The sequence below is a fragment of the Poecilia reticulata genome, chromosome 2, assembly GCF_904066995.2.
Source record: "Poecilia reticulata chromosome 2, P_reticulata-male-v2, whole genome shotgun sequence".
Classification (NCBI taxonomy): domain Eukaryota; kingdom Metazoa; phylum Chordata; class Actinopteri; order Cyprinodontiformes; family Poeciliidae; genus Poecilia; species Poecilia reticulata.
Window position 1 is genome coordinate 5,864,372 of NC_088831.1, and position 21,239 is coordinate 5,885,610.

The 21,239-nt window shown below is 39.4% G+C and overlaps 2 protein-coding genes and 1 long non-coding RNA gene across 6 annotated transcripts in view; 1 reads left to right on the top strand and 2 right to left on the bottom strand.

The window, feature by feature from the left end:
• The first annotated feature begins 431 nt into the window (after positions 1–431).
• On the top strand, positions 432–8,655 carry LOC145554946 (uncharacterized). The gene is made up of 3 exons (XR_014091006.1): positions 432–1,362; positions 8,228–8,421; positions 8,539–8,655. It is a non-coding gene; the product is annotated as an uncharacterized LOC145554946 (long non-coding RNA).
• Positions 3,266–8,855, bottom strand: LOC103474492 (cystathionine beta-synthase-like). Its single transcript, XM_008425508.3, has 14 exons — positions 8,581–8,855; positions 8,294–8,400; positions 7,998–8,132; positions 7,833–7,912; positions 7,129–7,333; positions 6,949–7,040; positions 6,332–6,457; positions 6,159–6,243; positions 5,719–5,824; positions 5,557–5,634; positions 5,349–5,483; positions 5,155–5,263; positions 4,311–4,395; positions 3,266–3,971 (listed from the first exon to the last, which is right to left on the bottom strand). Exons 1-14 carry the CDS (start codon positions 8,853–8,855, stop codon positions 3,841–3,843), a joined length of 1,749 nt encoding a protein of 582 aa, XP_008423730.1. The 3' UTR covers positions 3,266–3,840.
• A 5,791-nt stretch (positions 8,856–14,646) lies between these two features.
• Positions 14,647–21,239, bottom strand: part of LOC103474499 (splicing factor U2AF 35 kDa subunit) — a 44,683-nt gene continuing 38,090 nt past the window's right edge. Inside the window, exons 2-9 of one of the 4 annotated variants that reach the window (XM_008425522.3) lie at positions 21,132–21,239; positions 20,113–20,200; positions 19,547–19,613; positions 17,112–17,161; positions 16,769–16,867; positions 16,477–16,610; positions 15,022–15,114; positions 14,647–14,938 (exon numbers count right to left, since the gene is read on the bottom strand). In XM_008425522.3, coding sequence (XP_008423744.1) covers positions 14,827–14,938; positions 15,022–15,114; positions 16,477–16,610; positions 16,769–16,867; positions 17,112–17,161; positions 19,547–19,613; positions 20,113–20,200; positions 21,132–21,175 — 687 coding nt within the window. In that variant the 5' untranslated portion in view covers positions 21,176–21,239 and the 3' untranslated portion in view covers positions 14,647–14,826. Of the gene's footprint in view, positions 14,939–15,021; positions 15,115–16,476; positions 16,611–16,768; positions 16,868–17,111; positions 17,162–17,769; positions 19,506–19,546; positions 19,614–20,112; positions 20,201–21,131 lie in introns of those variants that run through there. The other 3 variants (XM_081615900.1, XM_008425531.3, XM_081615880.1) reach the window with 3 other exon arrangements.

Consider the following 21,239-nt stretch of genomic DNA (forward strand, 5'->3'; position numbering starts at 1 on the left):
GATTAGCAACAAAAATTGTTATTGTTCAAAAAACATAGGATTTCTTCTGCTCTCCCTCAGACGTTTACTTTATGGAACTTTGTGGACCTTGGTTACCAGAAAACGCGATCATCTCTAAGCAACTGATTAAAAGCGTAGCAACAAAAATTCTTATTGATAAAAAAATATAATGTTTCTCCCGCTCTTTTGAAATACCACTTATTTTACACTAACAAGAATTGTGCAGTTGGTGAATTTTGCAGAATAGTTTTTTTGTTTTTGTTTTGTAATTGTTCATAAATGTATTTAACACATTCAACACAAAAGTAAAAATCTCGATTTATACTTCGTGGCAGTTCGTTATCAGAAAAATACCACGCTTATCTCTTAAAACCAAATTAATAACAAGTAGTTTATAAAACAAAAGCTCTTTCGAAATAACGCTTACCTGATTAGATACAAGACATTTACCGTTGGCACATTTCGCAAAAGTAAGAATCTGAAGTTCACTTCGTGGCTCGTGGTTACCAGTAAACACAACCATCTCTTAGCAACAGATAAGCAACAAAAATTGTTATTGTTCAAAAAACATAGGATTTCTTCTGCTCTCCCTCAGACGTTTACTTTATGGAACTTTATGGAACTTGGTTACCAGAAAACGCGATCATCTCTTAGCAACAGATTAACGGCGTAGCAACAAAAATTCTTATTGATTAAAAAAATATAATGTTTCTCCCGCTCTTTTGAAATACCACTTATTTTACACTAACAAGAATTGTGCAATTGGTGAATTTTGCAGAACAGTTTTGTTTTGTAATTGTTCACAAATGTATTTAACACATTTAACTCAAAAGTAAAAATCTCGATTTATACTTCGTGGCAGTTCGTTACCAGAAAAAACCCGCTTATCTCTTAAAACCAAATTAATAACAAGTAGTTTATAAAACAAAAGCTCTTTCGAAATAACGCTTACCTGATTAGATACAAGACATTTACCGTTGGCACATTTCGCAAAAGTAAGAATCTGAAGTTCACTTCGTGGCACTTGGTTACCAGTAAACACACTCATCTCTTAGCAACAGATTTGCAACAAAAATTGTTATTGTTAAAAAAACATAAAAACTTCGTGGCACTTGGTTACCAGTAAACATACTCATCTCTTAGCAACAAAAATGGTAATTGTTCAAAAAACATCAAATTTGTTCTGCTCTTTTGAAATGGAGTGGAGCGGCAAAGTGAGAAGGAAGGAAAAAAGAGAGCAAGGAAAAACCAAAAACTGGACACATTTTGTTCGTCGTCTTGGAGATGAAGCGGAGTTTTTGTTGGCAGCGATTCAGACCCGCCAAAACTGCCAGCCCAGTCAGGGAGCCAGGATAGTTACAGGTAGCAACTCTAATGTTAATCACAATGTGAGTTAACTGATTATAAACTGTACCAGCCCCAAGGTTTATAGTTAAGGTTTACATTGGAGCCGCGTGGGAGAGCAGCGCGCGTGGTCCGCACTGCGTGTCCGCTTCCACGCGCACAATGAACCGAGCTCCGCGCTCATGATAAATTAAAACAAATTCAATCATTTCCATTGGCATGATTTATCACTTCTCTTTTTATTCATCTTTCTTTCTACAAAAAAACTGTATGATAAGAGCTTTCAGGTTGGTGCTTTGGTCTCAGCTAAACCTTTTTTTGAAGGACAATTTTATTTACAAAGACTTCAAAATTCATTTTATTTGTCGTTTTGTTTATTTATTTTGGATATTTGAAATGCCTTCCAGTTGCAGTGTTAAATGTTCATTATAATTTTAAGTTTACTGTACTGATCTTTCAGATTGTGTTCTTGCGTTATAATTTTCCCATTAACATTTATTACTTAAAAATGGTCTAAAAACAACAATAATATTGCTTATCAAAAATCAAAATTTGTTATTGTGACAGGTCTACACACATATGATTTATAGTGTAGTTAGTTTATTGCCTTGGATGGCATAGTTACTTTGGAAGAGTAATTTGATCACTCAATGAAAAATTCATCCTTCAGTTAGAAAATGTGCATCTCTTTTCCCTCCATCGTTTACGTTTGTGTCGCTGGTGTTACATATGAAACGTATCTCCCCAAGGAAAAAGAAGAAAGCAACAATATGTGTTTTCTAAAAATAATCACAAATACTTAACTTGGGTAATTTTAATCTGATTATTGGATTGTAAATAGTAACACGTTAGATTACTCGTTAGAAGGGGTCAAATTAGAGAAACACGTTGATGACAACATTGTTTGACATTTTTGCTCAAGCTATTTACGGATCTTTCAAGTTTCTGATATGTGTCCCCCCCAATGATAAACTTGTTCCTACGCCCTTGGATACACCCAATTTATCTGAATATTTATCAAGGATCTGTTTTTTTATTTTGTGTAAACAGCAAATTGCACAGTAAAAATATTCAAAGAAATAAGAAGTAGGTTCGGAACCTAAAAAACAAAAAAGCATCCCTGCCCTGATAAAAAAAAAAACTGTCCAGTTTATGAGGAGACGGGTTTGGTTTTTAAATTGTTTTGTGAAAGAGTAATTCATTAATGTGTAGTAACGTGAAGAGCAGCAGTTGTAATAATTTATGTGAGTGCAGCAAATTAATGCACAGATAAATTCAGGTCAGTCCTTCTGTTCACTATTACTTACTCATAATTTTTATTAATCTTATAATTTAAGTAATGCTTAGTCTAAGCATTACTTAAAACTAAGCTGAAGAACGTTAGTGTGTAATTCCAGCTTGTGACCACAGGCGGGTAATAGAGAGACAGAGTCTACGGCAAAAACAAAACAAAACAAAAAAACACAACTTTTAAGGCAGAGCAGGGCGATTTCTGCCATCTGGTGGACATAGAGGGCAACTACAGCTGTAATTAAGCAGTCATAAATATTTGTAAAAAAAAATTTATAGTGGACATGGTAGAGGGCACTATACCAATTATATACTTATATTATTGTAATTATAATTACTATAAGTAATTATAGCTTCAGATCTAAAAACATGCTAATCGGTTAGCATCGCTAGCTTTGCTGATTCTCCTCAAGTTTAATGACTGCTACATGAATACATGTATTGTTACTAAAAATGATCTCCAAGTAATTACCAATTCAGTAATAAACATGTGAATAAATTACAAATGATTAGTACTCCTTGTACTAATAGAGAGCATGTAACTAAACTTTTATCAAGAAGTTACCTATATCAATAAACATGATTTTACTATCACTTACTGTACTGATTTAATTTCGACAAAACTGTTCAATAACTTTGCTTAAACTTTATTTATTCAGACACATTCATTGAATAAAAGCAATGCAATACAAAATATTTCCTCCAAGACACATCTATGATCAAATAGTCAAGACTTATTCACAGTTACGACAGACTTTGCGCTGAAACAAAATTAGGAAAAAAATAAAGTAAGCTCATCATGTTTGCTTATATACAGCAAGACCATTTATGGCCCCTTTTTTCTGTTTCAATGCAGAAATCCAGCTGTTACAATCACAAGTTTCTTTAAAAACGATTAAAGCATAACTCAAAAGGTCCCAAAGACGTCTCACAGATGAGAAATAAGCCGACCAGGAATTAAAAACTTACAAAAGATTTGCTTTCTACTCTGTAAGGACATAAAATAAAAAATAAAAAAACTTCTGAAACTCCAGACCAAGCTGAATGGATATAAAATCAGAAACTAACGAGAGAATATAAATTTTTAGCTGAAAATAAGAGACAACTACAACCCAAAAAACTTCAAGAATACTTTTTCCAACTCTCCTGAACTCATCAATGGTCATCCTTTTATTTTTTGGAGGCGAGAAAGCTTCTGTCAGCTGATCACAGCTCATCGGTGGACTCCGACACGGAGCGCTCTCTCCGTTCCCGGCCTGTGACAAAGTTGAGCAGGTCGACAGCCGTCACCACGCCGAAAACCATTTGCTTCAGCGCGGTCGAGCCGTTGGTCAGGTCTGGTAAAGAGACAGGAGGAAGGAGAGAGAACGTCGGTTAAAGGCAGACATGACACAGAGCAGACGGGGCTCCGGGTTTAATCTACAGCATCGCAGAAAGTTACACGCTCATCTCTGGCAGACTCCGAAAGTTCAAGTAAAGGTTGTCTGAACTTTATTTCCAATGACACGAGACGGAACTTTGATCGACAATCGATGGCGTTTGAACCATGATGCAATAAATACTGATTATGTAGGTCTTTTCCAGCTTCAGCCTCAAGTTCCGATGATGCAGAGTTGAAGAAAAAAAAAAACACAATAAAGAAAAGCCATTTATCAATGTTTCTTCTCCAAACTTACATTGGATCTGTTCATGCACCACCAGGGCAAAGTGGTCGATTTCCAGAATGCGAGATAAGTTCCCCAAATTATCATTCAGGCGTATCTGTGAAGAAAAAGGTTGAGAGAAACAGGAAAAAAAACAAGAGATTATTTAAGGACGAACGTAAACAATTGTTGAGACTTTCCTGATTTTTTAACCAGTTTTTAATTAAGTATAAAAGCAAAACATCAGATCTGATTTTTATCAAACTTTTGTCTGATTTTTATTTCAGTCAAAAATAAATTAGTTTTTCTGTTTTCCCAACAGGGTCATGGTTTAAAAATCCCAATGTTCACCTTGTATCCATGAGGCAGATAAAACATAGAAATGGTGAAAATAAATTTCTCAGAGATCAGTTTGGAGATTTTAATTTTATTTTCTATATTTATCTGGACGTAGCAAACAGAGAAGTTAAATTCAATACTTGGTCTTAAAGGGTTACAAAAAAACAGGTCACACATTATCCTCGCCACAAGGTGGAGCCAGAGACCAGGCATCTAAATTGCATGCAAGCTTTGGTGATGGCTGTGTGAAATTTAATCCTAGTTAAGAACCTCAGAGGTTTGATAAAGAGAAGTTGGAAAACAAACAGAATCATGGAGATCCACGGTGGTGGGAGTATCATGCTGAGTGGATGCCGTGTGTTGAATTTTGAGGGTTTAACATGAAAACATTGCGGCAAGATGCCAAAATTTCATACAAATTATTAAAATTCTGCCGTTGGAGGAACATTAAACTAGTTTTCAGCAGTTTTACTTTCTGATCCAACCCTGCTGAGGGAAGCAACACAATAAGAAGCAAACGGAAACTTGTGAGGCCGACCTGTTTGAACTGCTTGTAGAGAACTTTGCTGACGGGATCGGACAGCTTGATCTTCCTGGCGAGAATCGATGACAGCATGTTTCCCAGCGTCACCATTCCCAGGATCACCCTACAGACACGGATGCAGCAATGAAAATCAACACTTCTTCTTCGTTGGTATGTTCATTTCTTGCAACGCAAGAGGAGCAGTTCACCCCGCGTCGTCCACCACGGGCGCCTGGTCGAAGCCCTTCTCCTTCAGGATCTTGATGGTCTGCTGGCAGCTGACGGTCGGCAGGACGGTGAGCGGAGCCGACAGGTTCAGGCTCTGCACCTTCAGGTTCCACCACCTAGCGAAGCAGGTGCTTTAGCTACAGATGTGGAAGCAACAGTTTGGGTTACAAAAGTTTTTAAAGTGCATACCAAGGCTTCTTCACCATGATGTCCTCCTCCCTCAGGAAGCCTTTCTGGACCATCCACTTATCACTCAGGAACTTTGACCTGCAGGGAAAGGAGATGAAAAGCTGAAGCAAACATTGACCAGTGAAACCAAGCAGATGAAGTTTTATGAAAGACGATTCTCACATGTAGTTGCGGATGGAGTCCGGCAGGATGACGACGCAGCGCTGGCCCTCCTTCAGCTCTTTGGCGAACTTCACAGCTGCAGCCATGGCAGTCCCAGAGCTGCCCCCTGTTGGACAAATCCAGAAGAACAAGGTTGAATGGAGCAAATATTGAAATTTGTTTTTTTTTCCAACTTTAAATCTTTGACGGCATTTGAGGGACACTGTAAATAGAAACATGAATAAATAAGGGAGGAGTAACTTTCCTCCACAAAAACCTTCTCGAACAAACTCAATTCAGAAATTTCAGAGTTTTTTTCTAGCAAGTTTTTCAGAGATCAGAAATTTGTTTTCTAGAAAATTTCAGTTTTTATGGGTGAGTAAAGAGTACAGCATAATAAAATTTTTTTTTCTAAAAACTTACTCAAGTAAAATATAACTCTGAATCAGATGCATATTTACCACATAGCAGTCCTTCATCCCTGATGAGCATGCGGGCCAGATTGAAGGACTCTTCATCGTTGGATTTGTACCAGGTATCAACAACCTGGAGAAAAAAAAACAAACAAAACTCAGAATTAAAAGCCAGTCCAGAGGAAACACTTGAGGAAATAAAGAGAGCAGCCAGGACTCACTGATCTGTCGAGGACAGTGGGGATGAAGTCGTAGCCGATTCCCTCCACCTCGTACTGGGTCTTATCGGTCTTATTGATCTCCTCAGGCTCGGCCAGGATGGAGCCTTCTGGGTCGACAGCAATAATCTGCACACAGTCATCACAGAAGAGACTAACAGTCAGGATTCCTACACATTTATCACAGGAAAAAACAACAACAGACTTTTCCAACCTGAAAAATCTCAAGCTGTCTTTTTTTTTTTAGCTATTTTTAAGTCTTGAAAGAAAGCTTGAAGAAGCAAGAAGGAAAGAAAGCAAGAAATAACAAGACAAAGAAAGCTTGAATGAAAATAGTTTAAGAAAAAGGTTGGAAAAAAGGAGGTTTGAAAGAAAAAAAAGCTTTAAAGAAATGACAGTGAAGACCAACAGTAAAAGGACAAAATCAATCAGTCCTCAGGATACAACATTTTTTCCAAATGAAAGAAAACTGAGAAGAAAGCAAAGAACTGAAAGAAGGAGCTCAGGAATGTTATAAAAATGAAGGATAGAAAGGAAAGACTTGAAGGCAGAAAGAAGGAAGCGAGGACTCAACCTTTAGACCAAGTACAGTGCGTCAGACATGTTTCAACTGAGCTCACTCTGATGTTGGGGCATTTCTCCTTCAGCTTGCGGGCGACGCCTGTGATGGTTCCTCCTGTTCCTGCTCCGGCCACCAGCATGTCCAATTTACCTGCAAACATCCAGCAAACAGACACCAGGCGAGTTAAAGACCCCCAGAGGTCCAGGAAACCAGCCAGACCAGCCGGAGGGATGCGTACCGTCGCACTGCTTCAGGATCTCCTCGGCCGTGGTGTCGTAGTGAGCCAGCGGGTTGCTGGGGTTACGGTACTGGTCCAGGATGTGCGAGTCTGGGATCTCGTTCTTCAGGCGCCAGGCCACGCCCACGTGAGACTCGGGGGAATCGAAACGAGCGCTGGTGGGGGTTCGGACGATCTCGGCTCCGAGAGCTCTGAGCACGTCCACCTGAGGAGGAGAAGGTGGAGAAGACGATGAGGGAACCTCCATCAGCTTTGTTACAATCAGATTCTGGGTTTAGTTAGCAGGATCTGAAGAGTTGAGGTGAGAACAAAGTGCTGAACAAGGAAAACACAATTTAAAATGTGTGTGGAAAATGTCTGAACTTAGCTGCCATCCAGTGGCTGACCGGTTTACTGAAACGAGCTAAAGTGTTCATGTTGAGGGTTACATAAACTCAAAAAACCTGATTTCTCAGTTTCATCCATTTTAAGATAAGAAAAAAAAACTGAATTCAGAAAAAGGAAACACACCACAAGGACCGATACAATAACACGTAAGGATACAAATCAGGGAGGAATGCTCGACATTCCTTTCTTTTTCCTGACTGTGCAGGAACCCAGGCTCAAAGCCTGACTGTAACTTTAATAACAACTGGTTCACAGAGATTTAAACTGGAAACCACCTGACCCGGTCCTCACAAGTATAGAGAACAGAGAGAGCTCACCTTTTCCATGCTCATCTTCTCAGGCATGACGATGATGCAGCGGTAACCTTTAACAGCAGCAGCCAGGGCCAGTCCGATACCTGGAGACACACAGGAGGAGAATTAACAGCCCGGCTGCTCTGACCCACTTCACAGGCCTACAGAAAGGCTTTTCCGGTCGGATACCTGTGTTTCCAGAGGTGGGCTCTATGATGGTATCTCCAGGCTTGAGGATGCCCGCTCTCTCTGCATCTTCAACCATCCGCAGGCTGATCCTGTCCTTCACGCTGCCTCCAGCATTGAAGAACTCACACTTAGCCACTAAAAAAACAAAAAAAAAATAAAAAATCAACCCGTAACTTTCTTTTTTTGTCTTATAGCAGTAATAAAACTGGGTAATCCTCCCATGTTTACAGATCTGAGCTGCCACAGGCTCTGCTCGTTTTGGGGATGTGCTTCGGCCTGAGCGGCGGATGACTCACGTATTTCGCATTTGACTCCAAACGCTTTGGGGATCTTGTTGATCCGTACCATGGGAGTGTCACCGATCCGGTGCAGGATGTCTGGAAGGATGGTGGGGGAGGCGGACCTGGGGAGGCAGAAGGCAGAGGTATGAAGAAGCTGATTTAGTTCCTCTGTAGGTGAGAAAACACATGTATCCACTTGTCTGGCTTGTGCTAGTAAGAGTGAGTCACCCCTCGATGATCTAATCTCTTGCTTTATGCAGACTCTCCTTGGGTCAACTGCCAGAAGAAAGACCGATTCTCACTTTGAAAAATGTCCGTGGGGTGAGTCTGCTTTGGAGGCCTCCAGGCTCCACGTGCAGCGGCTGGGGAGATCCGGCCGGATCCACTTCCTGTCTACGGCGGGGTTCTTTGTGTTGACCTGAATGGTTTTGCCGGAGTCTTCGTTGGCGTCCGATTCGGTCCCAATGACGGGAAACGAGCCCTCGCGGAGCGGGGCGTCTCCGTTGGTGTGCAGCTTGGCAGAGTGAGGGCACACGGGGCCTTTGACGGCCTCCTTGGAGGAGGGAACAGATGGCATTGCTCAACCTGAAGGGAAACGGTAAACAGCGGGTTACACAAGTGTCGGACGCTTTATCTTACAGATAAAAATGCCAGTTGATAAAGAAGTGCTTTTGTTATGTCAACCAAAACAATTCAGAGAAAACACACAAATGCTTTCACATATATATCTGTAACCTCAGAGGAACCAATTAGATTGCAAAGACCAACACTAGTAGCTCACAGTAATTTTTCCATTTCTAACTTATGTATTCCAAGTATGGAGATAGATGGATGTATGCAGATTAAAAAGAGACGAAAGGAAAAAAAAAAAACAGGGGAATGATATCATCATTGCAATATTTGCAAATATCATTGCAAGATTTTCTAATATCGTCAGCCCTAGTTTCCATCAACCTTTTCCAATAAATGAATATAAAAAACACTTATTGAAACCTGGTTAAAGGCAAAGTATTATTATTTTACTCTAGTTTGACATTCTTCTTCCAGTTAAAGGAAAGATACAGTCCAGTAATCCCAGTGTGTGCAAAATCACAAACATGAAGGACTGGTTGGTCGCAATGTTTGGTTGGAAAATAAATTTGTAGTGTCATGCATTCGTATGCATAACACATACGGATGCATGTGTTATGCATACGTATGAGTCTACCCTGATATGGATATCCGGGTAGACTTATTGGCTCAGACTAAAAAAAAAACTCAAAAGAACTTTCAGATGACAATCTCAAAGACCAAACCTTACAAATACGTACTGTCAAAGTATGAAATGAGAAAGAAACCAATGTTTTTTCCCCCCCTTTGAGCCTCTAAATGCTCACTAAAAAATGTGTACAAGCCTACACAGAAAAATACAGCATAACTTCCTCTAAATAATGCTGAGTCATGTAATCTAGCTTTGGCACAGGAGTCGTTCCTCCACCCCCAGTGACTCCTCTCACGTATTCATCCTGTCATCGTTACGAGCAAACACAACCATCATTGGCAGTGGCTCTACTTCGACTGGCGGCAGATGAGAAAACAGAAGTGAGACTGGGGGAAAGGATGGCTGATCTTTCTTCAGCTACTGTTGCGTCAGACATTAAACAGAAGAAAACGGGACCAGTAAAGTTTCCTAATCTTGTTAATAAGCTTTCTGCTTTCCAAGGAAAAAGAGAGAAAAAAAAATACCATAATCCAGATTTATCAGCACAAACCTGCAGAAATGTTTATGATCTCCCTCCAATCCTTTGTTTCTTTAATCTGAACCTGGAAGTGACTCAGCTCATGTTGGCTAATAATACTGTTAATGTCAGAGTTACATAACTGACTATTGAATACCATCTTAATGCTGATATCTGGAGTGTGTAGGTCACATGTTCATTATATAAAAAGAGGGATTTAATAGGTTAGCTCATTTTGACCAACAATAAAGTTTGCTGAACAATAACCTGTCCCAGTAATTGTTGCAATAAATGATAATATTGTTGTTTTGAGACCATTTTCAAGTAATATAATGATAATGGCATCATAATCCAAGTTCACGCTCTCAAAAAACAATAAACTTAAATTTCATAAAGAACACTTAACACTGAAACTGGAAGGTATTTTAAATAAAACGGAGATTAAAAAAAAAAAATACACAGAGAGACAAATCCATAAATAAAACTGATTATGTTCTCAGTGTAAACAATATAACCATTCAAAAAATATGAATCATTAGAATGGAAAGTATGGAGATTCAAGTTAAAATAGCTTTAGATGAGCCGACACCAACTCATATAGCACGCACTTCAGAGGTCAGAGGTCAAAGCCGAGGCCACTCTTTGACTCCAACGTGGGTTCAAATGATGTTCACACACCTAAACGGCTCCATCTTCTAAAGCAAACAAAAACTCAGCGGCTCATGAATAAAAAATGTGCTGCATTTGGATTATTCTGACCCAAATGGTTCCCCAGGTGTCAACATGAAAGCTAATTATACACATGCTGGCTCCTCTTTCATGTCCACTGCTGCTAATTAAAGTGACGGCCGGCACAACCGCTGTGGTAAATGTGGCAAACAGCTTGTGGTATGCGGCGGCCTTCTTCGCAGGGTTCAACAAGGCAACCCGATCCCCCCTGTGACCAGGAGCGAGGATTAACCAGAGAAACCCGTTCACCCGACAAAACCCAAAGATCACCTGCTCCGCTCCGGCCAACATTAAACCCAATCCTGTGAGAAATCCCTCGCCAGACCCTTTTAATCAGATTAATATCTAATCACCTTCGGTATGTTCTCCTCCTGAGTCTAGTGAAAGTGTGAAAATGATTTAAAATGAAATTTTAAAAGATTAACTCTAAAACAAATCCGTTTTGCAAAAAATATTTAATGTATTTATATTTACATAGTTTAAAGAAGAAAAAAAAACGTATGAAATAATTTTATTAATAAAAAATTTGCTTACTGTGCAAAATAATGTAGCTTTTCTTTATTGAGAAACAGTGAGAAAGAGCTAAGCCACTTTTATTATCCCGTTTTTGTTGGATAATTAATGGTCTCATCTAGTTTTAGTTTTCAAACAGTATTAGTTAGGGTGATGAATGGTGCGGTTTTAGTTTCCCAATCATGACTTTGCACATTTTTCATGATGAGAAATATTTCCAAACACCCCATATTTGTTTTGTTTTTTTGTAGGTTTGGAGAAAAAATACATTACTGTTTTATTAGCCAACTAACCAGAAGCTTGCAGCAACAAGTTGGGAGAAGGTGTGCTTCATTCAGCTAGAATCAACTGAGGTCACTCGGGTATTTTCAGTAGCATCTTGTTGAAAGGGCTATAAAACACAGGATGGGATTTTTTGTTCTTTTTTTTTTTTTTAGCAGATTTGAAATTTTAGCTTTTTCAAACTACAATTAATACGCAACCAATGCCTCGTAACATACATGAAAGATGCATACGGTCTAGTTAAAGTCCAAAAATGGAAGCAACCTGTTGCATAAATATTTCTATTAATAAATGCACAATAAATTATTGTACGAAAGAAAATTAGGGTCAATGTAAAAAAATTATTCTGACTTTTTCAAATTTTTTCACTTTATTAAAATTCTTAAAGAATTACCTTATTTTTTGAAAAGAAAAAAAATTTTTGAGCTTAAAGTGGCTTTTTTCCCCCATCCAGAAGTTTTAATCCTCTTTTGAATTAATAACTTCAGAGACAGAAATAAAGTGGCAATTTGAGGTTTATCTTTACAAGAGATTTAACAGTCATCATTCATTTCTTAACATCTTTTTCTGAGAATAGCAGACTCCACTGCTCAACTCTATGGGTTTTATTTAGCTGCAGTGTTTTTCCTTTAAAGTGTGAATCAGGTAAAAGCTCTGCCAGCAGCTAAAGCACCAGCTGTTTAACAGATAGAGGAGCAGGGTTTGCATTTATCCCCTCGGCCATGACAAATGTGCACAGCAGGAATGCCAGCTTTAGAATCACAATGTAAAAGTGAGGAAAAAATACCTTAACATACACATCTGAATTCCCCGAAAAACAAATCGAAATGATATTGTTGCTTAGGTACGAGTGCATTTTCCAGAAAATGGGTTTGTAGAGAAACTTTCACTTTTTTAAAAATGTTAAAGCTTTAGTATTGGGTGGGTTTTAGCTGTAAAAGTTAGGCTTGTAGTTCTGAAATGGGATAAAATTGCAAAAGTGAGGTCACGTCTGTGATGCGACACAAACAATAAAAGAACATATAAGATATTTTAAAAAAAGGTTAGTGTTATTATAAAGCGTTTTTATTGGATGTTTCAAGCTAATGTCAACGGAATTTAATGCCATCACATACAATCGATGGCGCACCATTTTCTCCCAAATTTACCTCGATTCTGAATTTAAAAAAAAAAAACACTTCCTGAACTTAAACGGGAAATAACACATAAACATAAAAGACAAGTGAGAGTGAAGACATTAATCAGTAAGAGTTAAGTAAACTGTTAGCATCCCACATTCGGTCACAAATATCGGGGAGATATTGCATCAGCTCGCCGTCCACCGAGCCAATATCTGAAAACCACGTCTCCGAGCATCACTCTTACATCCTCAACGCTTTTTCTCCCGCTACCCGTCCGTGTTCGCTTACCTGGAGGTTCAAATGCAGCCAGAAACCGATGGAGAGGAAAAAATGAACTTCAAGAGGGGAGGTGACTTGAGGACACAAGCGGCGGAATGAGAAGCTTCCGGGAGGTACAGCGGTTTTGGAGCACAATGAGCACGTGTAGCATACAGAGAGGACGCAAGTAAAGGTATAACTTGATTGGCTAAGACGGGGGCGTCTGTTTAGACTGCGTCGACCAATAGGAGAGGAGGTTTCTCGATACGGGGTCTGGATAAAAAGGGTCGCCAAGTTGTCCGCACCACCTGTTTACCTTTGTGCTGACCAAACACAAAGCCCTCGTACTTTAGTACCATGTGTCATATTGACGACTTCTCACGCGCTTTGCCTTTGATATTCAAAAATGTTGAGTAGACAAAAAAAAATTATAATTATTTTTACTTTTAAAATAATTTCTGCGCTTAAGTATAAGTACAAGTGATATCCTTGTCAAAAACTCAAGGATGAAAATTAAAATAACTACACAAAAGGATACATTTGAGACATGTTGCTACATGATTATGACTCTAGGAAATAAAGGGCAAGTAAAAGTTTCCATGTATCACTTTTACATGGTACATTCAAAAATATCACTTCATTTTAATTCTCTTAAATATTGTATTTATTCTACACCTATCTGAACTACTTCACAGCATTGACTTTGGACGAAACCTTAGATTCATGTCAGAAAAATCAACCAAAGACATTGTAGCAATAAATTTTCCAGCTACCCATGTAAGATAATTTTGGTTAAGATTAGTTTTTCATGAACATTGCTACTATTAGTTATGGCTACTATTAGTTATTTGTGCAAATTTATGAATGAAAGGTTTGCCTTCCACTCAACCTTCCATTAATAACATTAGGTACAGCATTCTGAATAGTAAGCTTAAGTAGTTTACATCTGTGACTTAACTGATAACTCTGGGAAAACCTTTTTTTCTGCACACTAAACCATCTCCACATTTTTCCAGATTGTGTAGGAATCCTAATGTCCGTCATGAACTTAACGGAAGTGGGTTCAAAAATTCTCATTGGTGTTTCATGCAACTTTGTGCCAGCACCTCTGAACTGCATAAAACCTGGTTTAACTCACTGATATTCGCTTGTATTGCCAACTTTAGTTAGTCTGGTTAGGAACCAAAACCATTATAAAGTCCCACTGGTGTCCCGACTTGAGAACTGATTTAATTGCCTTCTGTAGATTATTATAGAAACATGATGGCTTCCAAAAGTATCTAGCTAAATGGTGAAAAGAACAAAAATAAAATAACAATTAAACAATTCTATCAGATGAGAAAACATTTTGCAAACACACACAAAAAAAGCGGCTGCACAGTGACAGTTAGTAGAGCTGTTGCCTTGCAGCAAGAAGGCTCTGGGTTCGATTCCCAGCCCCGGTCTTTCTGCATGTAGTTTGCATGTTCTCCCTGTGCATGTGTGGGTTTTCTCCGGTTTCCTCCCACAGTCCAAAAACATGACTGTCAGGTTAATTGGCCTCTCCAAATTGCCCCTAGGTGTGAGTGTGTGTGCATGGTTGTGTGTCCTGAACCCCGCCTCTCGCCCGGAACGTTAGCTGGAGATAGGCACCAGCAACCCTTCCGACCCCACTAAGGGACAAGAAAATGGAAGGATGGATGGACACAAGAAAAGCGTCAACAATCCAATTCTTGTGGAGAGAATTCATGGACGGACATTCTGGCGGTACAGTTACAAATCTGTTTTTTATTGAGAAAGCGACACGAGCTTGTCTTTTAAAAAAAGTGAATAAAAGAAAATAACAGTTTCAACAATTCACCGAAACAAAAAAGAAAAAAAACAAAACAAAATAAAACATTGCTGGGGTTAGGAAGTAGGGGATTGAATGCATCAGCCTCGGCCTCTTTCAGAACCTCCCAGACCGCTCCCGGTCTCTGGACTTCCGCCTCTCGCGATCGCCCCGCCGTCGATCCTTGGAGCGGGAGCGCCGTTCTCGGGAGCGGGAACGAGAGCGGTGCCTGTTGGACAACAAACACCTCATTTACAAACGAACAGTGACTCGAGAGAGAGAGAACATTTGTTTCCACTGAGGAGTAATGACTTTTTCCTGCGGCGGCCGTAGAGCTCCCTGCGGAGTTCCCGTGAGATGGGCTTCAGATGCATGAAGTTGCAGAATCCTCCTCGGGTGCATTCCCTGTAGGAAAACGGGAGATGAGGGGTTAAAACCTGTGGCCTTGCTGCAGATGGAGCCCTGCCATAAAAAGCTGGCTCTATGTTGGACATGCCAAGGAGCACGGCAGCAAAAAAAGTTGAAACTTTTATCTGCTGCATGGGGAACAAACCAGAATCAAATGGAAAAACCTTGAAGGGCGCACAGCTTATCTTGAATAAAAAGTTAGTTCACATAAAACCAATGCAGCTGGGATGGCTTCAGAGTTTCAAAAGGAAAACCTTGTAACTCTGGTTCTGGTTCTGTCAGAAGCAACCTTTAAAGGCCTCTCGGATTTAAAGGCAGGACAATCTGGCCAGCGAGTAATCCAACCTCGGATGAGGAGAGAACAGTGAAGCTCTGTCACGGTCTGAGCAAAGACAGAACCTTCTTTCTTCACGCAGCGCAAAACACAGAACAGTAACCTGCTTCACTACTACAGTGAAGAGGTTGGATTAAAATCAATTAATCCGATATTAATCGTTTCAGTTCTAGTATCGGTAAAGAGAGTGCAAACAAAGGTAAATAAATGCCATCCATAGAGAGGCATGTTCCAGGGTTTATTCAGTAAACTGAATAAAATAAAGTAGTTCTGTTTTTGGTACTCATGGAGTTTGTTACCTTTCATAGTGCAGGACAAACCTGTGCGCAAATATCAGTGCATGTGACTGAAAGATAACATTTCACATTGCATGGTTAAGCATAATAAAAAACTAAAATGTATCATAAGACAAAAATAGTTTAAGAAAAACTATTTGTCGTCTAACAACAACTCCTGCAAGCTCTGATGGAAAACCTTCACCTGATCTTCTGCCACTGTGTGGTAGCAGCTATACATTACAGACAGTTACAAATACTACAAATACTATACTACTACTACTACTGCTGCTGCTGCTGCTTCGTGCCTTTACATAAAGGACTGATGTGAGAGTGAGAGAAAACTGATTTAAGTTTAATCTTAAAGCTCAATGCCTTTATATAATGATTACAACTCTGAAAACCAAAACATTTCAATTGTTCAAAGATGATTGCTCCAATATTTGTAGAAAAAGTTGCTGTGGTGTGTTTATGATGATCGTTTCTCCACTTCCAAACAAAAACAACATTTTTAGGATATAATCACATCAAATTGAAGGTGGAGGACACTGTAAACTCAGATTGGATTGAGCAGAAGAAGGAAAACAACTCGGCACTGATCAACAAGCTAACAGACTTCTAACAAGACGTATTTCATTCTTCTCATAACCAAAAATGTTTCTGGATGCATAAAGCTGCTTAGTTGGTCTTCAACAGGTGTGTGACCAACAGCAGACAGGGACAAACGTCTTCAACTCATTTGACACTCACCCCATTTCGTACTGGCGGCAGCAGGCTTCTCTGAAGTCGGTAACCGGGGACAGCTCTGCGTGGATGGGCTGGGCGTTGAACCAGCGGTTGTTCAGGTCCATGACCGCTTTCTCTGCGTCCTCCTCACGTCGAAACTACACGGACACAGAGGTAGACATTCATTTTTGCAGAAACCAGATATGTACACACACTGAATGCATTCCTCACAGTCTGAGATGAAGTCAAACTAAATTTTATATTTAAATCTGGCCAACTTGATGGCTTATTAGATGTTCAGGTGTACGCGACTCACCTTCACATAGACATTGCCGACAAGGTGGTCACCCAGGTTATCACAGACATTCATCTCCTCCACCTCTCCATACTTCTCCTCCATCTCTGTGAACACCTCCTAAATTGAAAAAATGAGGAAAAACAATGAATGAATTGATCCATAATTTTGCCATTTTTCTACATGAAGTAGTTACCAAAACTTTGCACTATTAGGAAAGTTTCAGGTGTTGCACAATTCCCATGAACAAACCACGAAATCCACCTAAAAAGGCCCCATTTTGGCTGCTCTTTTGGCTCTCCTGAGGCAGATAAGGAGGCTGTGATGTCACAACGGGCCACTGCCGGGCCGGCAGGTCACTCACCTCAAAGAACTCGTCGTAATGTTCCTGCATTTCCACATCGCTCACGGCACCTGCGAAACGGCAACGACAGACGGTGAAGGACGAGCTGGATGGACGTTAAGCGTCAGGAGACTTCAAAAAAACGTGAACCACACGGCGCTTTGAAGAAGTATTCACACCCGACGAACCCTCTGGGTTTTGTTACGTTACAACCACATGAATGTATCCCAAATGTTAAAAGGTTGTGGTTGCAATGTGGCAAACTGGGGGTGTAAATACCTTCTCAAAACGCTGTAGGAACATTTGGAAATAGGGATAGTATATAAATTTGAAGCTAAATGTCACAGAAGCAGTCAAAACAAAGTTTCTCCCTCCCATTTTTCAGCTTGTTTGGTGTTTAACTTTAAACTGACTTCAGCCAAACGCTGACCCTTTTTTTTTTCCTCTTTCTTTTTGCTGAACTATTTGCATAACTGTGTCATGACACAGACACACTGATAACACTTTCTTCATGACAAGCAGGCCGAGGAAACATGCAAAACAGCATGAGGCCCGTGCATCTAGCCTTAAAGACACATCTCTCACTTCTACACTGTACCAGTTTGGTTCGGGGAGGAGTAATAAAATGAATTCAGTGCAGTCGGTGCTGGAGGGTCCTGTGGATAAAGATAGAACTTACAGTGGAAACCATCAGCGGACTGGGCAGTTTTGAAGGTTATGAAGGTAAATGTTCAAGAGGGAAATGGTCTGAAATACAAAACATAAGCTTCTGTGATAAAAATCCAACCAAATACGAAGCTGGGGAGGGAAAAGAACGTTATTAGATATGTTTTGCTAAAACGGCTGCGAGCGATTGGTCGAGAGAGGAAGCTGCATTTAACAAGAGCATTTAGCAATTGCTTCCTGATATTTAGCATTTATTTCTGAAGCAACATTTTAAACATACAGATTGTCTCACTGAGAAAAACCAGTTAAGCAACCAGAATGACTAGCCTGACTGGGACAGAACCAGGCACAAAAGGCACACCAGTGACCGGTGTTGAGAGAGCAGAGAAAGACCAGAACGTCTGGAATGATGTTCTTCAGAAAGATAGGAATAAAGTTATTTGGACGCAAGAAAAGAGGACATGCTTGCCAAGAAAAGAACCTCACAGCAGCTATAAAGCATGGAAGTGGAAGTGTCATGGTTTGGGAAAGCAATCATAGAACCCATCAAGTGTTCTATCATTTATTAGAGGGTTTTTGTTTGAGATTATTATTAGACTAGCAGTAAAAAAAAAAAGATTAAGTATATTCATATCGGGAGCTCCATCAAAGATGGGCTGAAGTTAAGAAATAGAAAGTTCTGGTCTAGTCAAAGTCCAGATTTAATAGGAGAAGCTTTATGATAACATAAGATGATGCAAGCAACATCTCAAACATTAAAGTGAGGAGGGGAGCCATCCTCCTTAATAAAGCGATACTACAGACCGGTGGGCGGATAACGGGTTAGTTCAACTACGCCGGGTGAAGACTGCACTCGCTCTTTCCTCAGCAAGAAAAATAGTTAAATTAAAATATTTACTATATTTCTTGGAGTATTTCTCCAAAAAGCTTAAAAAAAGCAAGCCAACAAAAATCACAATGAAAACGTGAGAAATAGACGCATCTGAAGAAAATGGAAGGTTTTGAGCAGCAGACTTTTAGTCAATAAAGTGTCTTATCTTTTTCACATGAATGCTGCTTTAAGTTTTGCTGCTTGTGTTCAGGCCTGAGGGGGGACAGACGTTTCCGGGGCTGGGAACGGCGGCGGGTTCCTCCTGCCGACTATGCTGGGATCCAACAACAAACTCTAACTCTCACAGTAAAGTCACATTTACTGGTTGTTTAACAGTTTCCCTCAGTAACTGTATGTTAAAAAAAAAAAATGCTCATTTGCATATTAGCTAAACTAATATGGGGAGGCAACATTTTTTAAAACTTTATTTTTCAGTTAGTTGGTGGCTACCTTCAATAATCAAGAGTTTTCTTTTGATAGCTTTTACCCTTCAAAACACAAAAACAATGTATTTGCCACTAATTGGAGAATAATTTTACCTAAATGCAGACAGTACTTTGGTATTATTCAGAACATTTACTATTTCCGCTCACGTCAAGATTGATTATTAGGACTGATTTATTTTCATATTGATATTTAACACCTACCTGTATGAGGCGGTCTGTGTCTGTTTACGGCACACAGTCCCACCTCATGTTTCTACGTATTCCAAGCTAATCAGCTCTACCTGGAAGTGTTGTTTGCTTTTATACCCTAGTTGACATTTGTTCATATCGCTGAGTCACACGAAGTCTTACAGATACATACTTGTCTACTTTAAGCCACTGAATGAAGACTGAGTGTTTGGTTAGGGGTTAGCTAGCTAACAGGACAAGAGAAGAACCTCAGAAGTGTTTTCGGAAAAACGTGTCTGACTTACAGCGAGAGGCGTCGGCAGTCTGAGCGCTGTTCTGAGGATTACGGTAGATGTTCTGGATCAAGATGGTCTACACAGCAGACAAACCACAATAAATATGGTGAAACTGGACTAATAGCTTTTGAGTGTTGCACTTTTTTGAGATTCAAAAGACAGAACAGTTCAAAACAGAAGTGTACATATGCTTATTTTTGTCACTCTCTTAAGTTAAATTAGAGCTAATTTATCTTGGTTTAGGTCTGTTAGAATTACCAACATTATTTTTATTTGCCAAATGTCACAATAACAAAATTCTGTATGTAAACTTCTGATTTTGAAGACATTCGTTAATAAGTCTCAGACACATTCTCTTATTCTTGTGACATTTAAATGACTGAAAACAAGAAGTTTGGTCTGATTTAATCTCAGGAAGAGAGAAAAAAGTGTTTGTGTCTTTTTATTCCGTGTATGTAAATTTCTGGTTTGGATGAGGCACACGGGAAATCGTAGCTAGACATGTGTAATTCAGGAAGCTGTTGACCGATTGGTAATTTTAGAGATATAAAATCACTTGCAAGGCAGAAACTTACCTGGCTGAAGGTTGGTTTATTGTGCAATCTTGAGCATCGGTCTCCATGTCTGCAGGCTCCAATTTTGAAATAGAAAGAACAATTTACCCTGAAAGGAAAGTTAACATTATTTGTTTATTACCGACTCAGGAACCGCTGCTAATTCGTTAAGCAAAAGTAACATAATGACAAATTAAAATCTCATGTCTTAAGGTTATCACATGCACAGACTCATCTGTGTAAAGGTTTTGCTACATTTGGCTTTGCTGAGCCATGTGTGACTCCTGTATCTCCTTTCTCTACTCAGCATCCAACTAGAATAATAAGCATGCATACAGTAACTTCAGCAACAAGTTATGCTGGGTGACAGAAGATACCATCACATCTAACTCACACAATGAGTGTAACATGTTGAAATGTATTGTTATCATTAGAGTAATAATAATAATTTACATCTAAAAAGAAGACTATATATTTACGTTTTGAAAGACAAAATGCTGCTTCTTCTCCATACGAATGCACCTTCCTTAGCCTTACACCTTACCTTCAAGTGACTAAACAGTGTCTCTATGTGTATGTAGTTCTTGATCACTTTAAATAATTTAATCTCAATAAAAAATGAAAAAGCAGCTTATATTTGTACCCCAGTGCTCTCCAAATCAATACAACCAAGTAATCTGCTCTGACCTGCTAACTAGCAAGCTAAGGTTTACTGGGTTTTAGTTAACTGTGCTGCAGGCTTCACGTGTAGGTAAACAAACAATAAAAGCAGCGACAATTCTATAAATGTGTTAATTCCTTAATATTTTGTCATACACCAACAGGAAACAGAAGATTTATGTTCTGACTACATGAGTTTCATTCAATGCGGTAGCTCTCTGTTAGCTTCCCCTCGCTAACGATAGCTTCAGCGGGAGTTCCAGCGAAGCTAAAGGACCTAAATAACTTGCTAGTAATGAAAAATAAATCTGTAGCAAAAAGACTTTGCAAAAAAGTCTCAGTTAATGCGTCAATCTTGACCAACATTGAATAAAACTTACTTGTCTTTCTCTGTGCCGAAGATGGACGCCAGATACTCCGCCATTTTCGCCCCGTCTAAGACGTTGTGGAATGCGTCATCACGCAAAACGAGGGCCTGCTCTCAAACG